General features: G+C 42.6%; 1 protein-coding gene across 2 annotated transcripts in view; it reads right to left on the reverse strand.

Moving 5' to 3' along the window:
- LOC143775604 (dual oxidase 1-like) overlaps positions 1-24041 on the reverse strand; it is a 325016-nt gene that overhangs the window by 279249 nt on the left and 21726 nt on the right. For both annotated transcript variants that reach the window (XM_077263942.1, XM_077263940.1), the window contains 3 exons: positions 23573-23637; positions 19856-19939; positions 8539-8703 (listed from right to left, as the gene is read on the reverse strand). In XM_077263942.1, the coding sequence (XP_077120057.1) occupies positions 8539-8703; positions 19856-19939; positions 23573-23636 (313 nt within the window). In that variant the 5' untranslated portion in view covers position 23637. The remainder of the gene's footprint in view (positions 1-8538; positions 8704-19855; positions 19940-23572; positions 23638-24041) is intronic.

Raw genomic sequence — 24041 nt, forward strand, 5'->3', positions numbered from 1 at the left:
AAAGTCACTATTAAATACTATAAATGTTCCTTTATTGGGTTATTCCCTTCTCAGTTATTTATGACATATTCAAGGATGCTGCCTTTGGTACCTGCATCAATCTTGTTCAAGGACGTTACTAACCCCTGCCTCATATCAGCAGTGACTGGAGTGGTGGTTCTCTTTTGAAGGTAACATGTCTTCAGGATATTAGACCCCTAACTAAAAGCATATATGTAAAGCCTCTTTAATAGTTAATAAAAGCAAGATGTGAATTTACTATTTCATTTGGAAATTGTAGAGGAAACAAGCCTTGACATTTTTATCCCAAGTGCAAAGGGCGGACACTGCACCTTCAGCTTTTCTACCTCTCTCCATATTTCCCAACTTGCTGCCAGCTTCTAGTCTCAGATGGACAGGCCATACTTCTCTCAGTGACCTGCCTTCCCTGCCAGAGATTCTGCACAGACTCCATTATCACTTCATCAGAGGGGGCACCACATGATTAAACAACATCGGACAATGACGGAGCCTATGTAGAATCTTAGGAATGGGAGGCAGGTCTCTGAGAGAAGAGTGACTGGTCCATCATAGACCAGAGGCCGAAGAGCAGGGAAATGGAAAGAAGGGAAGAAGAGCTGGAAGTGCAGTATCCTCCCTCTCCACTTTTGATTACAAATTTAAGATTGGATCTCTCCAAAATTTCCAAATGAAATATTACAAGCAAGGTGTAAATGTAACCCCTTTCCAACATCAGTGGTAATAATATACCGATGTTGGACTCCCTCCCTTTGATGTGAGCTCCTGTGGTGAGCCTACATCTTTCTAGGCACATATCAGCTGTTTTGAACAGCTAACTTGTGCCAGGAATAGCCGTGGAGGGAATCGCTATCCACCCTTCGCTGTTAACCCATTAAATGTTAAACCCATTTAACAAGCGTTTCCTGCAATCGCGCTGGAGATCCACCCATCGGTGACTCCCATCACGTGATTGCGGGTCACCGGTGTGTTGGCATGACAACCGGAGGTCTCCTGGAGACGTCTATGGTTATCAGTGCCGGCTTGCTGTGAGCGCAACACAGTGGTCGGCGCTCATAGAAAGTGAATAAATCTGCTTTATAGAGTCATCGCCTCTATGTAGCAGAGCCAATCAGATTGCGGCAGCTTCTAGTCTCCCATGGAGACTATCGAAGCATGCCAAAAGTAAAAAGAAAATGTTTTTAGAAATATAAAAAAATACATATACATAAAAATTCAAATCACCCCCCTTTCATCTCATTCAAAATAAAAATAAAATCAAACATACACATATTTGGTATTGCCATGTTCAGAATCGCCCAATCTATCAATTGAAAACAAGGATTAACATGATTGCTAAACAGCGTAGCAAGAAAAAAAAGTCAAAACGCCAGAATTACTTTTTTGGTGGCCGTGACATTGCATTAAAATGCAATAACGGGAGATCAAAAGAACGTATCTGCACCAAAATGGAATCGTTAAAAACCGTCAACTCGGCACGCAAAAAATAACCCCTCACCCAACCCAAGATCACGAAAAATTAAGACATTACAGCTAATGGAATATGGCACAATTTTTTTAAAAAAAGTTAGAATTTTTTTTTCACCACTTAGATAAAATAGAACCTAGACATGTTTGGTGTCTATGAACCTGAACTGACCTGGAGAATCATAATGGCAGGTCAGTTTTAGCATTTAGCCAACCAACTAAAAAGAAAAACTGTGGGATTGCACTTTTTTGCAATTTCACTGCACTTTGAATTTTTTCCCTGTTTTCTTGTACATGCCATGGCAAAACCAATGGTGTCATTCAAAAATACAACTCGTCCCACAAAAACAAGCCCTCACGTGGCCATATTGACGGAAAAGTTTAAAAGTTATGGCTCTGGGAAGAAGGGGAGCGAAAAACAAAAACGTAAAACCGAAAAAAGCTTTAAGTTGGTTAAGTGGTTAATACACACATCCCTTTAGTTATGGGTCTAATATCCTGATGACATGTTATCAGGTTACCTTCATCTTTGATTGGCGTTCCAAATAATAGAAGTGAATAAAGATAGCTGTGCATGGCCACTTCTCTACTTACAGCGGCTATGTAAAGGGGCCATATTCTCGAGACAGATGCACATACAAGAGGTGGGACTTACATCTATCAGACATTTGTGGTATATTTAAGAAGAACTCCCATCAAAATTTGTATCCTCTTATTACAGTCATCACATTATATAGCATTGTGTACTTACAATTGCTCATTTTACCTTTCTACCCTGTTAATTATTTTATTTTCCATTAGATCTATGACATCTCATGATTAAAATCTGACTAGCTGAATCCTTCTAAACTCTATGTAGAAACGGGAGGTAAATTGTGCCTGTGTGACTCAGGTCAATACAAAAGTCCCTAGCAGGGGAATGGAGGAGCAGAGCAGCTGGGTCAGGAGTTGAAGGGGTAAGTGATTTCTGCTGGGACAAGAGACTTCTTGTTTCTAGACAGAGCAGAGAAAAGAGAAGAATTAGCTGGTTGGAAAGGAAAAATGAGCAAGTGTAAGTACACAGTGCTATATAATATGGTGATTGCTTTATATTAGGAGAATAAAAACTTTGATGAGAGTATTTCTTTAAATCGGTATGCCTTAAACGTAGTATTTGGATAAAGCAGAGTGAAAACACTAAAAGTACAGAATGTTATGCATTCCCTTGATGAATTCCACCAGTGTCCTTTCTGGCTAGTGTATAACATACAATTATCCAGAAGCAATGTTTTATCATAAGCGATGAGTGGTGCTTGATACTTTGAACACAATATGATCCAAGTTTGGATCGATCACATGAATTGCTAAATACAATTCTGAGTCCCTGCACACATCACTTAACTATAGGGATATGCAGTTGTAAGCAGAATTGTAAGTTTTGTGAGCCTCTTACAGTCCAAATGAGAAATTGACAATAACAAAGAAGGACTTGGCCCACGTAACTTGATTTCACTGCAGCCTGTAATAATGAAATATGGACTTCAAAACAGTTCCGCAATATATTACATCCAATATGTTTTTACCCAAACTAAATGCTCCAGAATGACTATGAAGCTTGGTATTCATGCTTTGCCTCCACATGTTATGAGAAGATCATAAGATGTTACCAGGATGGATGACATCATTATTTTTTTATGACAATTCATACACGCCCTGAATCAATTTAACCTGTCAGATCACACAATAGATAGGGAACGGAGAAGAACAGACATAATTAGGCACTTTATTGATGAACCACCTTAGTTATGCAATAGGTGTTTCTCAGGGACTTCTATAATGAAAATGTCTTGAGATAGTATAAGTTGCAAAGAAGACAATAGTATTTAATTTATTTACAAGGATCAATGTTCAGAAATGAAAACTTTGCTTTTTAGCATTTTATGTATTCCACCTTACAGCATGTCACCCAGACTCCATGAAAATACCTTTTAATTGCTTGCCCTTCTCCTTGACCCTCATCATCATAAATACATAAGATAGAGACACGTGAATAGTGATGTAGAAGGGTTAATTGTTTCCTCAGCTGTATATTTTGTTTAACATGAACTATTCTCATATTTTGTTTATGATTTCTCAAGGTTTCATACTTTACTTAACATTTCCTTATCTCACATGTGATGTTCAGAGAAACTGTGTGTTATGGGTATTATAAGGAAAGGCATGATAGCGAAAAGTTATCATGACATACTTCCAAGAAGGGGGCGACTGGTGGAACGTCCAGTAGGAACTTTGTATATAGTCTTACATTTGTCTGAACATGGGATAAGAAAACTGCTTACAGGGCAATAAACAGACTTGCTTATGCTCACAACCAGTAGGCATTCTCTTCTCCGAATACTCTTGACCGTAATTTGGCCTCACTGGTGATCCCTGTAGTCTGACCAAACAACTACAACAAACGCCGGCATTTTCCCATGATCTTACTAACAGTTAAGTATATGCCTAACAATAAAAAAAAAACATATGATATCTAAAGGAAAAATTTGGATGCATGGTTATGCTGGTTAAGAATCCACAGAAGGAGGTCGCAATTTATTCCCAATGCATTTCTAGGTTCCTCTTCCGCAGGGGTTCTCTCAATATTGTGGTCTTTTCTTTTTCGGTTTATTTTGACGTTGGATTTAGCAGCAGCTAGGGTCTTGTTATTTAAGGCTATTCAAGTGCCGTGGTCTCACAGTATCACAAGGTGAACACAAAATTGCATTAAAACTGCATGCTATTGGTTACGGCCCTGTATTAATTTTCACTTTTGTCAATCCCCAGTTTATTAGAACTTCATATTAAAACACAGTAAGCAGTTACGTACACTAAGGGTCACATTGCGTTAGGGTAGTCCGTTTAGCGCATAGCGCTATGGACTGCGCTAACGCAATGTCCCAAAAGGGATCGCGTTATGCCGATCCCGCTAGTGCAGATCCCCAATCTGCGCTAGCGAGGAACAGACCGCGAACGCTGCAAGCAGCGTTCGCGGTCCGTCACTCAAATGACGGCACATCGCTAGCGCACGCCCAATGTGGGCGGGCGCTAGCGACGCGTTCACCATTACAGGCTATGGCGGCATTAACGGACTACGTTAACACCGCGTTATGCCGCGGTGTAACGTAGTCCGTTAAACGCGGTCACATAACAGAATGTGACCCTAGCCTAACAAAAGAAAAAGTAAACTGTGCTGCTGCACACACTGAGTTGCCCACTGACTTCCTGAATAAGGAACAGAAAAAGAAAACGCATCCCAAAGCCCACAGTTGGACCTCCCATAAAGTGGATAGGTGATAATAACCTCTACCTACTGGAAAGCTTCTTTAAAGAGTAGCCGTCGTTTACATTTTTCATTCCAGATATTAATAGTACAGTGCTCATTAAATTCTATGTAAACGGGGAGGATGAGTGAGGAATAAAAGGCAGAGCTCCTCCCCATCCACCACCATCTCCATAGAATCTTATCAGCAGCAACTGCAATCTCCTATCTCAGTAATGTAACTTCACTGAATACAGATTTTACCCGGAAATGAGAATTTTGAAAATGAATGGTCAGTCCTGGTGGAGAAAAAAGCAGATTTCTCTGATAAGATATATTGCAAAGATTCTTTGCTTCATGATTGATAAAATAAAAATGTTATTGACATTTATTTTTTAAATAAAATTGTAGAAGTATAAAAAAATATGACTATCATATTGCACTGGATCTGTCTGTTATCTGCAATGGAGATAATATAGTGTCACGTCATAGTCCGGTTCTAGCACAGCCCAGGCTTTCTACATATTATGGTAATCGTTATAAATACATTGGAGCTCTCTGATACATTGTGAAAGTGAAAAGCCTATAAATCTAGACTACGTACATAATAGTTTAAGGAAAATATTGACGTCCGTACATAGTAACAGCACTAGTGATAATGATTGTATGCATGTTAGTATATATGTCATACAAATTCATAAAACTTGAGTTTATATCACTACTTGTACAATAGAGTTCAGCTGAGACATCCTGTATATATTTCATAGAAGATGCTTAAAACTCCTACTGTAAGATGATTCTGGCATCTAACACAACTGAATAGAAGGTTGCTTCTTGAACAGATCTCTAAAAGAGACCAATAATAAGTCAGGCAGTTACAGAGTTTGTTTCAAGTACATCAATGATTAAAACTGCAAAATGCTTGTAAAATATCTTCTCCATTTTCAAGATCAGAGAAATTTTTTTCATTCTATACAATGGCCCCAAAAGCCCCCCACACACAGTATGATGGCTGCCACTTATATAGTATGATGGCCCCAACAGCCACACACACATTTTGATTGTCCCCACAGACCCCACACACAATATGATGGCTCTTTAGCCACCCATACACAGTATGGTCACCCCCATAGCTACCCACATACAGTATGATGTCCCCCAAAAAATTATGATAGCCCACTCAGCCACTCAACATAGTATGATTGCCTCCACAACGCTTCACACACAGTATTATACAATCATTAATTATTTAATTTTACATACAGTATACTGCCTCAACTGCCTCCCACGCACAGTATGATGACCCTGAAAGTCCCCAGCACAGTATTATGGTCCCCAAAGCCCTCAACAGAGAAAGTTATCACAGCCCCACACATACATTAAGATTGTGATCACAGTCCCACATACAAAGTATGATGGCCTCAACAGCCCTCCACACGCATTATGATTGCCCCCACAGATCCCCACACACAGTATAATGGCCCTCACAGCCCTCTATACACAATATGATAGCCCTCACAGACCCCATGCAGATAGTATGAAGGTCCCCACATAGTTTTATGGCCTCTACAGCGACCCTACACAGTTTAATGGCTTCAACACCCCCCATACATTATGATGTCTTCCACAGTCACCCTACACACTAATTTCTTCGAAAACGGGATGATGCTCCTAGAGTCCCTCCCAAATATCATGTCCACCACAGCCTTTCACACCTACTCACAGTTATGAAAAAAAGAAAATGAATAGAACTCTTTAGGCTGTACTCCCTCAATGCGCTATTACACTCTGTGCAGAGTTTGAACTGTGGCTCTGCGCTGTTAATAGTGATGACATCAGTTCTGCTGAATCAAAACTCAGAAGGATGCAAATACTGAAAGCAGGTTGTGGGATGCAGTGATGGACAGGAGGCAGAGAAAGGGCTAACAAGTTTAATAACAGGGGAATATTCCACTCAGGGAGGTGCAGGGTTAAACAGGGGATTAAACAGTTTAAATGGCAAAGGATTTTGTGAGTTGAAGAACAGTGGTTCAGATAACAGCAGTCCTGATGAAAGTCAGTGGTTCCTAAGTCCATGAAATGAATAGCGCCGACAACGGCTGGTGTGGTGTCTTTTCCTATGGGGTCCTGTGGGCAGCAATGCCTCATCTTATGGTGGCAGCCGTCGGTCTCCGATACCTTCCGCTACCCTTAGTCCATATGCTGCAGTGGCTGACAAGGGTGTGGGCCACAGCATTGTACGAGCCCAACGTGGCTTGGCAAATATAAACTGGCAAAATCAGGGTCTCCTGTGAGCAGGAAAGTATCTGCTGGTAAGGTGGCTTACACAAGTCTATCCAGTACACGATTCTCACTTTGCGGCATGAGCGCTGTACTCATGGTCATAAAGCACACGGCATCTCGATCTCTGTCAGCTACTAGGTGTGCTGCACTCTTCTCTCTATGCTGCACACTGCCTGCTCCTGCCAAGATTGAAGTGCCGATAACCACTGGCACACTGCTTCCCCAGTGGGGTGCTGCACCCGATCACTCTCTGGCAGCACGCACACACTACTCACTAGCCTGGAATGTTTTACGCCTTGCTCCATGGTGACCAACGGGCACCCTGCACGTCTCTTCTCACAGACTCTGTCAGCAGTGGCGGTGCTCGGGTGCGGGCTTGCACTGTACGGATGCTCCGGGACCACAGCACTCACTGGTCCTTGCTGCGCACTATCTGTTCCCACCAAGTCTCTCTCTGAGCTGCTGCTGAGCGCACGGCTCCCCTCAGCACAGCGGTCCCTCTGGAGATGGTGGGGCCCATTGCAGAGCCGGTTCTCAGTGGGGTGGGGGATTGGAGCGCGCCGCTCACCTGACTGTGCGCACATGGCATGAGCAGATTCTGTGCTGTAATGTGTGCCCATGCTTCCTTGAAGCTGAACATGTCATTGGATTCAGCCAGCTTCAGTCGCCTTATGTTTCTAAAATGGTGCAGAGGCAAAGCAGCCTCAGCTAGCAGCCTGGAAGAAAGAACATTTAGGATCAACGACAAGACAATGCATCTAATCTGTCAATCTTCTTGAGCAGATTAATTGTTGCATTGCAGGAAGCCGGTGGTCAGGAGTAAAGGCCCCGTCTCACTTAGCGACGCTAAAGCGATCCCGACAACGATACGACCTGTCAGGGATCATTGCTGCGTCGCTATGTGGTCGCTGGTGAGATGTCAAACAGTGAGATCTTCCCAACGAAGCAGCAGCGATGCGGCGACCTGTAGCGACCTGTACAACGATTGACATGATGACGATTCAGACCTCGATGAGGCACTAAGTCGTCAATGAGGTCGTTGGTAAGGTGTCAAACACAGCGATGTGTGCTACCCAGCGGGACCTCAACGATCAAAAAAAGGTCCAGGCCATTCCGACACGGCCAGCGATCTCACAGCAGGGGCCTGGTCGCTGCTACGTGTCACACATAGTGAGATCGCTACTGAGGTCGCTGTTGCGTCACAAAACTTGTGACTCAGCAGCGATCTCGCTAGCGACCTCGCTTTGTGTGACGGGGGCTTAATGCTACTTGAGAAAACGCCTAACAGACTAGTGGAAATGTTTCTAAGTTGATATTTTTGTAGTTTTAGCAACTTCTACAGTTATTCTGTATGCTTATGGCAATCACAGTATATTGTTACACTGCAGACTTCTAAATATTTTTTTTCCTGTAAAGTAGAATCACAAGTTTAGTTTGAGCTTGAAATATTAACCAAATATTAGCCTTAGTGATAAAAATTCTATTTTTCTTACCAAAAAAGACTCCTAGTACTGTTCTGTTCCTCTGAGATGATTGACCTGAAGGTCCTTTTGTAGCAACATTACTTATTTTTCTTGGGTTGGGAAGATGTGGTTCCATCATTGCTTGATATACTCCATCAGAATATGCGGGTGGCATGAGCCGCAGGAGTCTAGAACCTAGCAATATAAACAAATTAATTGCAGTGAATAAAAATATGTAACCAAGAGCATTTTCATAACACATGTCAATATAATAGGCAATGTTGTGCTATTCAACCTTGCAATCTTAGAGATCAGAGTTTTCCTACTGTTTCTCTTTTATTGTGAGCATGTTTTAATATAAATCACTATGATTGATTTACAGGTTATATATCTGCAGTAAGTCCTAGTTATTAATCATTGGATGTGGCTCTGCAAAAAAGTCCTGCAATTCCTATTCAAAAAGACAAAACACCACCCTATGAATTATAAAAAATAGTTTACTATATTAATATACAAATATAATAAAGACAATTAGGGTATGTGCACACGTTGCGGATTTTCCGGCGGAGATTCGGAAAAATCCGCAGGTAAAACGCCCTGCGGATTTACCACGGTTTTTGTGCGGATTTCATCTGCGTTTTTACACCTGCGGATTCCAATTATGGAGCAGGTGTTAAAAAGCTGCAGAATCCACACAAAGAATTGACATGCTGTGGAAAATAAACCGCAGCGTTTCCACACGGTATTTTCCGCAGCATGTGCACTGTGGATTTCATTTTCTATACATTTACATGGTACTGTACAATGCATGGAAACTGCTGCGAATCCGCAGCGTCAAATCCGCTTCGGATCCGCAGCCAAATCCGCAACGTGTGCACATAGCCTTATAGAATAGAATAGACACTTACATAGATAAAAATGAAACATGAACAGTGCACACTAATATGGGCAAAGTTACCACCACATATGAAGTAATGTGGTTAAGTATAATAAACATACAAGTCAAACAATAAGGAATACAATGTATGTCTATGAGTTTAAAAGACCTTTCACATGTATATGTATATGTACTACAGAACAAATTGAAATTACTACCAGCATGTAAAAGAGATAGTAGTAGTAAAAAAAATGACAAGAGTAAACATACCTCTGCTGGAGAAATTGCATAACAAAAGATATCTGACTACAGAATGGTGCTTACCCTCAACATGTGTTTCACTGCTGCTTCCTCAGGGGAGTGTGATATAATCCCTCTTTCTCTCCCACAGTTATGCAGATAGTGTAATAGATTGTGATTGATATACACTCACCGGCCACTTTATTAGGTACACCTGTCCAACTTCTTGTTAACACTTAATTTCTAATCAGCCAATCACATGGCGGCAACTCAGTGCATTTAGGCATGTAGACATGGTCAAGACAATCTCCTGCAGTTCAAACCGAGCATCAGTATGGGGAAGAAAGGTGATTTGAGTGCCTTTGAACGTGGCATGGTTGTTGGTGCCAGAAGGGCTGGTCTGAGTATTTCAGAAACTGCTGATCTACTGGGATTTTCACGCACAACCATCTCTAGGGTTTACAGAGAATAGTCCGAAAAAGAAAAAAAATCCAGTGAGCGGCAGTTCTGTGGGCGGAAATGCCTTGTTGATGCCAGAGGTCAGAGGAGAATGGGCAGACTGGTTCGAGCTGATAGAAAGGCAACAGTGACTCAAATCGCCACCCGTTACAACCAAGGTAGGCCTAAGAGCATCTCTGAACGCACAGTGCGTCGAACTTTGAGGCAGATGGGCTACAGCAGCAGAAGACCACACCGGGTACCACTCCTTTCAGCTAAGAACAGGAAACTGAGGCTACAATTTGTACAAGCTCATCGAAATTGGACAGTAGAAGATTGGAAAAACGTTGCTTGGTCTGATGAGTCTCGATTTCTGCTGCGACATTCGGATGGTAGGGTCAGAATTTGGCGTAAACAACATGAAAGCATGGATCCATCCTGCCTTGTATGGAGCATCTTTGGGATGTGCAGCTGACAAATCTGCGGCAACTGTGTGATGCCATCATGTCAATATGGACCAAAATCTCTGAGGAATGCTTCCAGCACCTTGTTGAATCTATGCCACGAAGAATTGAGGCAGTTCTGAAGGCAAAAGGGGGTCCAACCCGTTACTAGCATGGTGTACCTAATAAAGTGGCCGGTGAGTGTATATGGCTATCCCTCATTCCTTCAAAAAAGTCTTACATAAATTACCTAAATTCCCTACATGCAGAGGAGGATTGCGTTGTAGTCAGGGGAATCACAGAGACCATTGCGGCTGCGCTCTGATAATACACATGTCACTAAACTAGTGGTTGCCATCTTGGAAATGGGCAACTGTTCACATAAGCTAATCTAATGCAGCCTGATGCAGGAAGAGCACCTTGTGTGACTACTTGCATGGTAAGGGGTGAAAGCGTAGTATGCCAATCCAGATATAGCACACATGTCTACCTAATCTGCATCATAATCACCATATTATAGACAGGGAATTCCCCATATTCCTAATCCTTATATAAGTGTGAACATATGCATTCTCCTTATAACGAAGCAAACATTGCTATATCAGTGAAATTGATTGGCAGGCAAAAAGAAAGCCTCTCAAAAGAGGGTCTCAGTAGTAAGGTTTTGTCTTAAAAAGGTTGTCCGGTCTTAACTGAGAAGTCAGCAGTCACTCAGTGTGACTGCATACTTCTGAATTCCCCCAGCACAAGCACTGTGCATTGTGAGGTTTTGCCAGTATCGGAGCTTTGACTGGAGGGTATGTATAGACATGTATCCTCTCCCCTCTGTACCAGTCTGTCACTGTAAATTTGTTTACTGTTAACCATATCTATAACCCTGTATGTAAACCCTTTATCATGTACAGCACCATGGAATTAATGGCGCTATATAAATAAATAATAATAATAATAATATAGACATGCTCCCGGGCAGAAGCTGTCTGGTGGGTGTGGCCTTGCTCCATACATTTCTATTGAGCGAGGCTGTGCCCCATCTAGTGACGCAGCCATCCAGTGTATGGAATGAGACCATGCCCACTAGGCGGGCTCTGGCCGGGAGTGTGCATAATGCATAAATACCCACTGTTACTGGCTCAGAAACCAGCGAATCCTCGCAGCACACAGTGCGTACACAGGGGGATTCTTATGTCTACAGACACACAGAGTGATGGCAGACTTTTTATTTTAACCTCTGTAAGTAGAGTACCTGCTGCTTTCCTTAATGTGAAACCTCAAGTGTGTGGTGCATATATGAAAGGACTTTTAGACCTATAGAAATACAGTGGGGAAAATAAGCATTTGAGAAATAGAATATCAAAAATAAAATCCAGAAAATTACATTGTATAAATTATAGAAATGTATTTACATCTTGCAGTGAGAAATAAGTATTTGATCCCCTACCAACCATTAAGAGTTCTGGCTCCTACAGACCAGTTAGATGCTCCTAATCAACTCATTTCCTAGATTAAAGACAGCTGTCTTACCTAGTCACCTTTATAAAAGACTCCTGTCCACAGACTGCATTAGTCAGTCAGACTCTAACCTCTACAACATGGACAAGACCAAAGAGTTTTATAAAGTTGTCAGGGACATGATCAGAGACCTGCACAAAGCTGGAATGGGTTACAAAACCATAAGCCAAAATCTGGGTAAGAAGGAGACAACTGTTGGTGCAATAGTAAAGAAATGGAAGAAATATAAAATGAATGTCAATCAGCATCGATCTGAGGCACCTGTTGTGAATTTGCTTTTTGCTCCCTCTAGTGGTTACTAGTTTTTTGACTCTGGTTTTTCTGTCATTCCTTTTATCCGCACCTGGGTCGTTAGTTAGGGGTGTTGCTATATAAGCTCCCTGGACCTTCAGTTCTATGCCTGGCAACGTAGTTATCAGAGCTAGTCTGCTGTGCTCTTGTCTACTGATCCTGGTTCCAGTTATATCAGCTAAGTCTGCCTTTTGCTTTTTGCTATTTGTTTTGGTTTTGTATTTTTGTCCAGCTTGTTCCAAATCTATATCCTGACCTTTGCTGGAAGCTCTAGGGGGCTGGTGTTCTCCCCCCGGACCGTTAGACGGTTCGGGGGTTCTTGAATTTCCAGTGTGGATTTTGATAGGGTTTTTGTTGACCATATAAGTTACCTTTCTTTATTCTGCTATCAGTAAGCGGGCCTCTCTGTGCTAAACCTGATTCATTTCTGTGTTTGTCATTTCCTCTTACCTCACCGTCATTATTTGTGGGGGGCTTCTATCCAGCTTTGGGGTCCCCTTCTCTGGAGGCAAGAAAGGTCTTTGTTTTCCTCTACTAGGGGTAGCTAGATTCTCCGGCTGGCGCGTGTCATCTAGAATCAACGTAGGAATGATCCCCGGCTACTTCTAGTGTTGGCGTTAGGAGTAGATATATGGTCAACCCAGTTACCACTGCCCTATGAGCTGGATTTTTGTATTCTGCAGACTTCCACGTTCCTCTGAGACCCTCGCCATTGGGGTCATAACAGTTTGCCAGGCAAGTGTTAAATGTTTAATGCATTGCAGAAGAGGGATTATAAGAAAGAAGATTCTGAGTTTTTTTTTTTTTCTTCTTCCCCTTTACCTCAGAGTGGCTATGCTTGCTGCAGACATGAATGTCCAGACCTTGATTACAAGTGTGGACCAGCTGGCTACTCGTGTGCAGGGCATACAAGACTATGTTATCAGAAATCCTAAGTCAGAACCTAAAATACCGATTCCTGAACTGTTTTCCGGAGACAGGTTTAAGTTTAGGAATTTCGTGAATAATTGTAAATTGTTTTTGTCCCTGAGACCCTGTTCATCTGGAGATTCTGCTCAGCAAGTAAAAATTGTTATTTCGTTCTTACGGGGCGACCCTCAGGATTGGGCTTTTTCGCTGGCGCCAGGAGATCCGGCATTGGCTGATCTTGATGCGTTTTTTCTGGCGCTCGGTTTACTTTATGAGGAACCCAATCTTGAGATTCAGGCAGAAAAGGCCTTGCTGGCTATGTCTCAGGGGCAGGACGAGGCTGAAGTGTATTGCCAAAAATTTCGGAAATGGTCCGTGCTGACACATTGGAACGAGTGTGCACTGGCCGCTAATTTTAGAAATGGCCTTTCTGAAGCCATTAAGAATGTTATGGTGGGTTTTCCCATTCCCACAGGTCTGAATGATACTATGGCACTGGCTATTCAAATTGACCGGCGGTTGCGGGAGCGCAAAACCGCAAATTCCCTCATGGTGTTGTCTGAACAGACACCTGATTTAATGCAATGTGATAGAATCCTGACTAGAAATGAGCGGAAAATTCATAGACGCCGGAATGGCTTGTGCTACTACTGTGGTGATTCTACACATGTTATCTCAGCATGCTCTAAACGTATAGCTAAGGTTGTTAGTCCTGTCACCGTTGGTAATTTGCATCCTAAATTTATTCTGTCTGTAACTTTGATTTGCTCACTGTCATCTTATCCTGTCATGGCGTTTGTAGATTCAGGTGCTGCCCTGAGTCTCATGGATCTCTCATTTGCTAAGCGCTGTGGTTTTACTCTTGAACCATTAGAAAATCCTATTCCTCTTAGGGGTATTGATGCTACACCATTGGCAGCAAATAAACCGCAGTATTGGACACAGGTTACCATGTGCATGACTCCTGAACACCGCGAGGTGATACGTTTCCTGGTTTTACATAAGATGCATGATTTGGTTGTTTTAGGGCTGCCATGGTTACAGACCCATAATCCAGTCCTGGACTGGAAGGCTATGTCAGTCTCAAGTTGGGGCTGTCGTGGTATTCATGGGGATTCCCTGCCTGTGTCTATTGCTTCTTCTACGCCTTCGGAAGTTCCGGAGTATTTGTCTGATTATCAGGATGTCTTCAGTGAGTCTGAGTCCAGTGCACTGCCTCCTCATAGGGACTGTGACTGTGCTATAGATTTGATCCCAGGCAGTAAGTTTCCTAAGGGAAGACTGTTTAATCTGTCGGTACCTGAACATACCGCTATGCGTTCATATATCAAGGAGTCTCTGGAGAAAGGACATATTCGTCCGTCTTCTTCCCCTCTTGGTGCGGGATTCTTTTTTGTGGCAAAAAAGGACGGATCTTTGAGACCTTGTATTGATTATCGGCTTTTAAATAAGATCACTGTCAAATTTCAGTATCCTTTACCGCTGTTGTCTGACTTGTTTGCCCGGATTAAGGGTGCCAAGTGGTTCACCAAGATAGACCTTCGTGGTGCGTACAACCTTGTGCGCATTAAGCAAGGTGATGAATGGAAAACCGCATTCAATACGCCCGAAGGTCATTTTGAGTACTTGGTGATGCCTTTTGGGCTCTCCAATGCGCCTTCAGTTTTTCAGTCCTTTATGCATGACATTTTCCGGAAGTATCTGGATAAATTTTTGATTGTTTATCTGGATGATATTTTGGTTTTTTCTGATAATTGGGATTCGCATGTGGAGCAGGTCAGGTTGGTCTTTAAAATTTTGCGTGAAAATTCTTTGTTTGTCAAGGGCTCAAAGTGTCTCTTTGGTGTACAGAAGGTTCCCTTTTTGGGGTTCATTTTTTCCCCTTCTGCTGTGGAGATGGACCCAGTCAAGGTCCGAGCTATTCTTGATTGGACTCAGCCCTCGTCAGTTAAGAGTCTTCAGAAGTTCTTGGGCTTCGCTAACTTCTACCGTCGTTTTATTGCTAATTTTTCTAGCATTGTGAAACCTTTGACGGATATGACCAAGAAGGGCTCCGATGTAGCTAACTGGGCTCCTGCTGCCGTGGAGGCTTTCCAGGAGTTGAAACGCCGGTTTACTTCGGCGCCTGTTTTGTGCCAGCCTGACGTCTCACTTCCCTTTCAGGTTGAGGTGGATGCTTCGGAGATTGGGGCAGGGGCCGTTTTGTCGCAGAGAGGCCCTGGTTGCTCTGCTATGAAACCTTGTGCCTTTTTCTCTAGGAAGTTTTCGCCTGCCGAGCGAAATTATGATGTGGGCAATCGGGAGTTGTTGGCCATGAAATGGGCATTTGAGGAGTGGCGTCATTGGCTCGAGGGTGCTAAGCATCGTGTGGTGGTCTTGACTGATCACAAAAATCTGATGTATCTCGAGTCTGCTAAACGCCTTAATCCGAGACAGGCCCGCTGGTCATTGTTTTTCTCCCGCTTTGATTTTGTTGTCTCGTATTTACCAGGTTCAAAGAATGTGAAGGCCGATGCTCTTTCTAGGAGCTTTGTGCCTGATGCTCCTGGAGTCGCTGATCCTGTTGGTATTCTTAAAGATGGAGTTATCTTGTCAGCTATTTCTCCGGATCTGCGACGTGTGTTGCAGAGATTTCAGGCTGATAGGCCTGAGTCTTGTCCACCTGACAGACTGTTTGTCCCGGATAAGTGGACCAGCAGAGTCATTTCCGAGGTTCATTCCTCGGTGTTGGCAGGTCACCTGGGAATTTTTGGCACCAGAGATCTGGTGGCCAGGTCCTTTTGGTGGCCTTCCTTGTCAAGGGATGTGCGGTCATTTGTGCAGTCCTGTGGGACTTGTGCTCGAGCTAAGCCTTGCTGTTCTCGTGCCAGCGGTTTGCTCTTGCCCTTGCCTGTCCCGAAGAGACCTTGGACACATATCTCCATGGATTTCATTTCTGATCTTCCGCTATCTCAGGGCATTTCCGTTATCTGGGTGATATGTGATCGCTTCTCCAAGATGGTCCATTTGGTTCCTTTGCCTAAGCTGCCTTCCTCTTCCGATCTGGTACCTGTGTTTTTCCAGAACGTGGTTCATTTGCACGGCATCCCTGAGAATATTGTGTCAGACAGAGGATCCCAGTTCGTTTCCAGGTTCTGGCGATCCTTTTGTAGTAGGATGGGCATTGATTTGTCGTTTTCGTCTGCTTTCCATCCTCAGACCAATGGACAGACGGAGCGAACCAATCAGACTTTGGAGGCTTATTTGAGGTGTTTTGTCTCTGCTGATCAGGACGATTGGGTGACATTCTTGCCGTTGGCTGAGTTTGCCCTTAATAATCGGGCTAGTTCCGCCACCTTGGTTTCGCCTTTTTTCTGCAACTCTGGTTTCCATCCTCGCTTTTCTTCGGGTCATGTGGAGCCTTCTGACTGTCCTGGGGTGGATTCTGTGGTGGATAGGTTGCAGCAGATCTGGAATCATGTGGTGGACAACTTGAAGTTGTCACAGGAGAAGGCTCAGCGCTTTGCCAACCGCCGCCGCGGTGTGGGTCCCCGACTACGCGTTGGGGATTTGGTATGGCTTTCTTCCCGCTTTGTTCCTATGAAGGTCTCCTCTCCCAAATTTAAACCTCGTTTTATTGGGCCTTACAAGATATTGGAAATCCTTAATCCTGTATCTTTTCGTCTGGATCTTCCTGTGTCGTTTGCTATTCACAATGTATTTCATAGGTCCTTGTTGCGGCGGTACATTGTGCCTGTAGTTCCTTCTGCTGAGCCTCCTGCTCCGGTGTTGGTTGAGGGCGAGTTGGAGTACGTGGTGGAGAAGATCTTGGATTCTCGCCTCTCCAGGCGGAGGCTTCAGTACCTGGTCAAGTGGAAGGGCTATGGTCAGGAGGATAATTCCTGGGTGGTCGCCTCTGATGTTCATGCGGCCGATTTAGTTCGTGCCTTTCATGCCGCTCATCCTGATCGCCCTGGTGGTCGTGGTGAGGGTTCGGTGACCCCTCACTAAGGGGGGGGTACTGTTGTGAATTTGCTTTTTGCTCCCTCTAGTGGTTACTAGTTTTTTGACTCTGGTTTTTCTGTCATTCCTTTTATCCGCACCTGGGTCGTTAGTTAGGGGTGTTGCTATATAAGCTCCCTGGACCTTCAGTTCTATGCCTGGCAACGTAGTTATCAGAGCTAGTCTGCTGTGCTCTTGTCTACTGATCCTGGTTCCAGTTATATCAGCTAAGTCTGCCTTTTGCTTTTTGCTATTTGTTTTGGTTTTGTATTTTTGTCCAGCTTGTTCCAAATCTATATCCTGACCTTTGCTGGAAGCTCTAGGGGGCTGGTGTTCTCCCCCCGGACCGTTAGACGGTTCGGGGGTTCTTGAATTTCCAGTGTGGATTTTGATAGGGTTTTTGTTGACCATATAAGTTACCTTTCTTTATTCTGCTATCAGTAAGCGGGCCTCTCTGTGCTAAACCTGATTCATTTCTGTGTTTGTCATTTCCTCTTACCTCACCGTCATTATTTGTGGGGGGCTTCTATCCAGCTTTGGGGTCCCCTTCTCTGGAGGCAAGAAAGGTCTTTGTTTTCCTCTACTAGGGGTAGCTAGATTCTCCGGCTGGCGCGTGTCATCTAGAATCAACGTAGGAATGATCCCCGGCTACTTCTAGTGTTGGCGTTAGGAGTAGATATATGGTCAACCCAGTTACCACTGCCCTATGAGCTGGATTTTTGTATTCTGCAGACTTCCACGTTCCTCTGAGACCCTCGCCATTGGGGTCATAACAGGCACCATGCAAAATCTCACTTTTTGGGATATCCTTGATCATGAAGAAGGTGAGAGATCAGCTTTAAACTTCATGGGGGGAACTTGTTAATGATCTCAAGGCAGCTGGGACCATAATCACCAAGAAAACCATTGGTAACACATACCGTAAAGGTTTAAAATCCTGCAGTGCCCACAAGGTTCCCCTGCTCAAGAAGGCACATGTGCAGGCCCATCTGATGTTTGCCAATAAACACCTGGATGATTCTGTGAGTGACTGGGAGAAGGTGATGTGGTCAGATAAGACAAAAATTTAGGTATTTGGCATTAACTCAACTTGCCGTATTTGGAGAAAGAGAAATGTTGCCTATGACCCAAAGAACACCATTCCCACTGTCAAGAATGGAAGTGGAAACATTATGTTTTGGGAGTGTTTCTCTGCTAAGGGCACAGGGCTATTTCACAAATGGGAGAATGAATGGAGCCATGTACCATAAAATACTGAGTGACAACCTCCTTCCCTACGCCAGGACATTAAAAATGGGTTGTGGTTGGGTCTTCCAGCAAGACAATGACCAAAAACATACAGCCAAGGCAACAAAGAAGTGGCTCAAAAAGAATCACATTAAGATCGTGGAGTGGCCTAGCCAGTCTCCACACCTTAATCCCATAGAAAACTAATCAAAGGAGTTGAAGCTCCAATTTGCCTCAAAATCTTAATGATTCAGAGATGGTCTGCAAAGAGGAGTGGACCAAAATTCCTCCTGACATGTGCAAAAACCTCATCAACTGCAAAAAACGTCTGACTGCTGTGCTTGCCAACAAAGGTTTTGCCACCAAGTATTAGGTCTTGTTATCCAGAGGGATCAAATGCTTATTTCTCACTGCAAAATGCAAATACATTTATATAATTTATACAATGTGATTTTCTGGATTTTATTTATGATATTCTACCACTCATTGTTAAAATTAACCTACCCTTAAAATTATAGACTGTTCATGTCTTTGTCAGTAGGCAAACTTTCAAAATCAGCAAGGGATCAAATACTTATTTTTCTCACTGTACATTGCTTTGCATATTGCTTGACTTGTGTGCTTATTATACCTCGGCCACATAAGCCATTATATCAAATGTGGTGGTAACTTTGCCCATATCAGTGTGTGCACATTGCATTTTTATCTGCAGATGTATCTATTCTATTCAATCATTACCTTTATTGTATTTGTATAGTGATTAAGTAAATTATTTTTAAAATTTATTTAGTGGTGTTCACTCTTTTTATTTAGGAGTTAGGAGCAAATGTATTATACATATTTTATCTCATAGTGCCTAATGGGACTGTTTTGATAACAAGCAAATGTATTCCTGCATGCCCATTTAGATGATGTTGACAGTCACAGAAAAGTTTTAAAATCTGCCTCTTGTTAACATACAGTATATTACTCTTGTTAAACAACATTACTGTGAAGTGCAATCTATGAAAGCCGGTTAGACGCATCCATGGTTCCTGTTGTGAGTATTGGCCATCATGTACAGACTTCACAGCCCAATAATTACCTATAAGGCTCATGACCTGGACTTACTCTGTCCATTGTGGTCTGTACACAAACATGAAACATACTGTAGATGAGTGAGACAGGCCTAACTCGAATTCTGACATGACTTCTAAATTAATATAATGTGCAGTCTCACATGTAGGCATACGCCAATAGACCAAACTCCTTAATATCAAACCAGTCCAAAGGTGATTATTTGAACAAATTGTTTATCTCAACAGACACGAATGTTTTACTATCTGTAATTTACATGCAGTAGATATCGGCCCATCTCTTGTATTTTTTGTAATCTGTCAAGTGTTAATCAAAGTTTCAGAACAGTTTAAGATGACGTTAATGATCTAACCTGCAGATCCTCTGCTATGATGAACCAGATGGTTATACCAACCATCATAGCGTTGAATTTCCCAGTTAATATTATGTTGCGTGCCTATGAAGAAGTTAGAAGAAAAAGCCTTTGTTACTGTGTGCAGCAGAAATAATAATTATATTGACAAAATCATCAACTATTCTTACTAACCATTTCATATTTAATTATTTAATTATGTAAAATGTTACAATAATAAATTTATTTAAATTAGAATTATATATCTAAGCAGCTCTGCAGTGTAATTATGTGAGTATACGAGACACTTGCATTTATGGTGGGACACTTATTTGTATGGATATGTCCATCCTTACCTTTTTATTAATATGATTAAACACTCCCATTTTCCACAAAAATTCAATTCAATTCATTGATATGATAGAAAACCCTCAACAGACTTCAAATCACATCACAAATACTGGGTGGAAACATACAGGGAATGATTCGTCAATGCTTTTACGCTACAAAATTGTCGTAAAAGCATTGAAAAAGTGCTTAATTTTTGCATAATGCAAAATTGCTCAAAATTTTTGTGGCTTTCTTTTTTCATGCCACTTTGGATCAGCTACTCCCTCGTCAAGTTCATCAAAATTGCCGGCATTTTGGATGCCAAAAATGCTATTCCAGTCCCTGACTGCAGTAGCATTTCTGGTGCAGTGCAAAGAGGCACATGCCACTTACTAGAGGCACCGTATTCATTAAGTGCCATGCATCTCTTCATGAAATTAGCTCCATCTATTTCCATAAGATTGCCATAGCGCAAATGTATGCTACACTAGGCTTGATGAATTGGCCACATAGACTCATATGGCAGAGACATATTGTGACAGTGTATTTATAAATGAGATTGGTCATCATGCACCATAGTTTTTGTTGAGTCATCAGAAAAGGTGAAGAAGGACACATTTGTATACAGTACAGACAAAAAGTTTGGACACACCTTCTCATGTAAAGATTTTTCTGTATTTTCATGACTATGAAAATTGTAAATTCACACTGAAGGCATCAAAACTATGAATTAACACATGTGGAATTATATACTTAACAAAAAAGTGTGAAAAAACTGAAAATATGTCTTATATTCTAGGTTCTTCAAAGTAGCCACCTTTTGCTTTGATGACTGCTTTGCACACTCTTGGCATTTTCTTGATGAGCTTCAAGAGATAGTCACCTGAAATGGTCTTCCAACAATCTTCAAGGAGTTCCCAGAGATGCTTAGCACTTGTTGGCCCTTGTGCCTTCACTCTGTGGTCCAGCTCACCCCAAACCATCTCGATTGGGTTCAGGTCTGGTGACTGTGGAGGCCAGGCCATCTCTCTACTTCTTGGTTAATTGGCCCTTACACAGCTTGGAGGTGTGTTTGGGGTCATTGTCCTGTTGAAAAATAAATTATGTTCCAACTAAATGCAAACTGGAAGGATTAGCATGCCGCTGCAAGATGCTGTGGTAACCATGCTGGTTCAGTATTCCTTGTGTTCTTTAGCCCAAACAAGTCTCTTCTGCTTGTTGCCTGTCCTTAGCAGTGGTTTCCTTGCAGCTATTTTACCATGAAGGCCCGCTGCACAAAGTCTCCTCTTAAGGGCTTGTTTCCATTTGTGAGAAACACATCCGTATCTCGCATGTGGAAACCAAGCTGTGGCGCCGGCACTTTGGAGCGGAGGATGCAGCTCCATGTGTTCCTATGCGGCCACACGCTCCACTCTGGAGTGCAGGCACCACAGCTTGGTTTCCACATGCGAGACACGGAAGTGTTTCTCGCAAATGGAAACAAGCCTTAACAGTTGTTGTAGAGATGTGTCTGCTGCTAGAACTCTGTGTGGCATTTACCTGGCCTCTAATCTGAGCTGCTGTTCACCTGTGATTTCTTAGGCTGGTGACTCAGATAAACTTATCCTCAGAAGCAGAGGTGACTCTTGGTCTTCCTTTCCTTGGGCGGTCCTCATGTGAGCCAGTTTCTTTGTAGCACTTGATGGTTTTTGCAACTGCACTTGGAGATACTTTCAAAGTTTTCCCAATTTTTCAGACTGACTGACCTTCATTTCTTAAAGTAATGATGGCCACTCGCTTTTCTTTACTTAGATGCTAATTTCTTGCCATAATACAAATTCTAACAGTCTATTCAGTAGGACTATCAGCTGTGTATCCACCAGACCTCTGCTCAACACAACTGATGGTCCCAACCCCATTTGTAAGGCAAGAAATCCCACTTATTAAACCTGACAGGGCACACCTGTGAAGTGAAAACCATTTCCGGTGACTACCACTTGAAGCTCATCAAGAGAATGCCAAGAGTGTGCAAAGCAGTCATCAAAGCAAAAGGTGGCTACTTTGAAGAACCTAGAATATAAGACATAATTTCAGTTGTTTCACACTTTTTTGTTAAGTATATTATTCCACATGTGTTAATTCATAGTTTTGATGCCGTCAGTGTGAATTTACAATTTTCATAGTCATGAAAATACAGAAAAATCTTTACATGATATCGTGTGTCCAAACTTTTTTCTGTACTGTATATGATTGTTTCATTTATCAATGTGCCTGATGCTGATATTACAGAGGAAAGGACTGAAATATCAATGCAGGTAAAAAATGATTAATCACTTTCTACTGTTACACTGTAAGGGGGTCACAAAGACTGGTATATGCCCCTACCTCTTTAAGTACATCCCAGTTGCTGCACTGTGTAAGGATAAGTTTGTTTAGTTGTGTATGTGGTGTCCTCTAAATGTTTCATGTTATATGAACGTGTTGTACTACTGTGTATAGTGTTTTCCATAAATAGATAAGGACAGCGTAGTACCTTAGTTGGGCCGCAAGATGGTACAAAATAAATAGTGGATTATAGGAGGAGTTTACGGGGATAAGGCAGGAACTGTTTTCTGGTTAGAGTCTGCCAGGGAGCCAGATCAGCTTGGGTGGACCTAAGAGCCTGAGGTACCCAGTAGCTCCATAACATTATAAGCGAGTAGCCCAGCCAACCAGGGCCCAGGAAGGCCAGAAGTACAGCATGTGACAGCAGTGTGGAGCAGAAGCGAGAATAGAGGTCCTATACAATATGGGGATGCAGGTCGCTCATCATGTGGCAGATCATCGCATGGGCTGATGCCCTCAGATCCGGCGCGAAATGGACAAGGGAACCCCCAAGAACAGTGATTCTGGACAGGGTGGATGTTATGTTACCACAAGAGGCAGTACGACCCAGGCACGTACTGAGGACCGAAGAAAGAAGTGCGGAGAAAGTAGAAAATTTAGACTGTATGAAACCCTATGCTGATGTTGTATATGAAAAGGATGTGCTGAGAACAAAGGAAAGTAAAGTTTTACATTATAAGTTTGAAATGGATGCTGTCTCTTTATATGCAACCACGCCAGCAGCAGACTTTTAGCCAGCCCGATAGGACCCTGACAGTGCAGAAGGTGAAGCAGAAGGTATGCTGCAGAGGGGACATTATATTCATGTGACGATAGAACAGGGTGTGTTGAAGTACACTCTCATCCATGACTACGGCCCTGGCTCTCTCTCACAACACCATACATAGAATACGTCAGGAGGTAAACTATTGTAGTTTTGCTAATACTCAAAAGTCAATAATTGAAATGGGGCTCCTTTTATTAGAATATTGCCATTCTGTTCAGTATTTTGAGGGATAATGCTATTTTGATAAATTAGCTGGAATGTATTGAATATCCACTTACATGTAAATCTCCAGAGCTCTGCATGGAAAAGCCAAGTATAAACCAACCCGAACTTCAAATTCATTCTGAAATGAAAGGAAAGTTAATAAAAATATAGTGGACAATATAGACAGGTGATCAATAGCCACTGCTCGATACTTGATAGAGCGTTTGGGTGCTCGATAGAGTACTGAGCAGTGCCGACAATCACAAGGTGATTAAGTCCCTCATTTTAATCTGAGAGGCGCAGCTATATTCTCTCACTCTCGTCAGTCGCGTGACTGCTTTATCTCTTTCCTGCCTATCGAGTCCAGGTCTCCCTGAAAATTGCTCAACTGCTGCATTAACTTGCATTATGCTCAGTACTTGAGTTGAGCACCCAAGCAGTCTGATGTGCACAATTGTAAACTGTGAACAAATGTGTAAGCCGCAATCAACCTGTGGCCTTCGGACCTCGTTTTGGCCTCTACTAATTCTGTTTCCACTTTCC

Source organism: Ranitomeya variabilis, chromosome 5, assembly GCF_051348905.1.
Source record: "Ranitomeya variabilis isolate aRanVar5 chromosome 5, aRanVar5.hap1, whole genome shotgun sequence".
Taxonomy (NCBI): Eukaryota; Metazoa; Chordata; class Amphibia; order Anura; family Dendrobatidae; genus Ranitomeya; species Ranitomeya variabilis.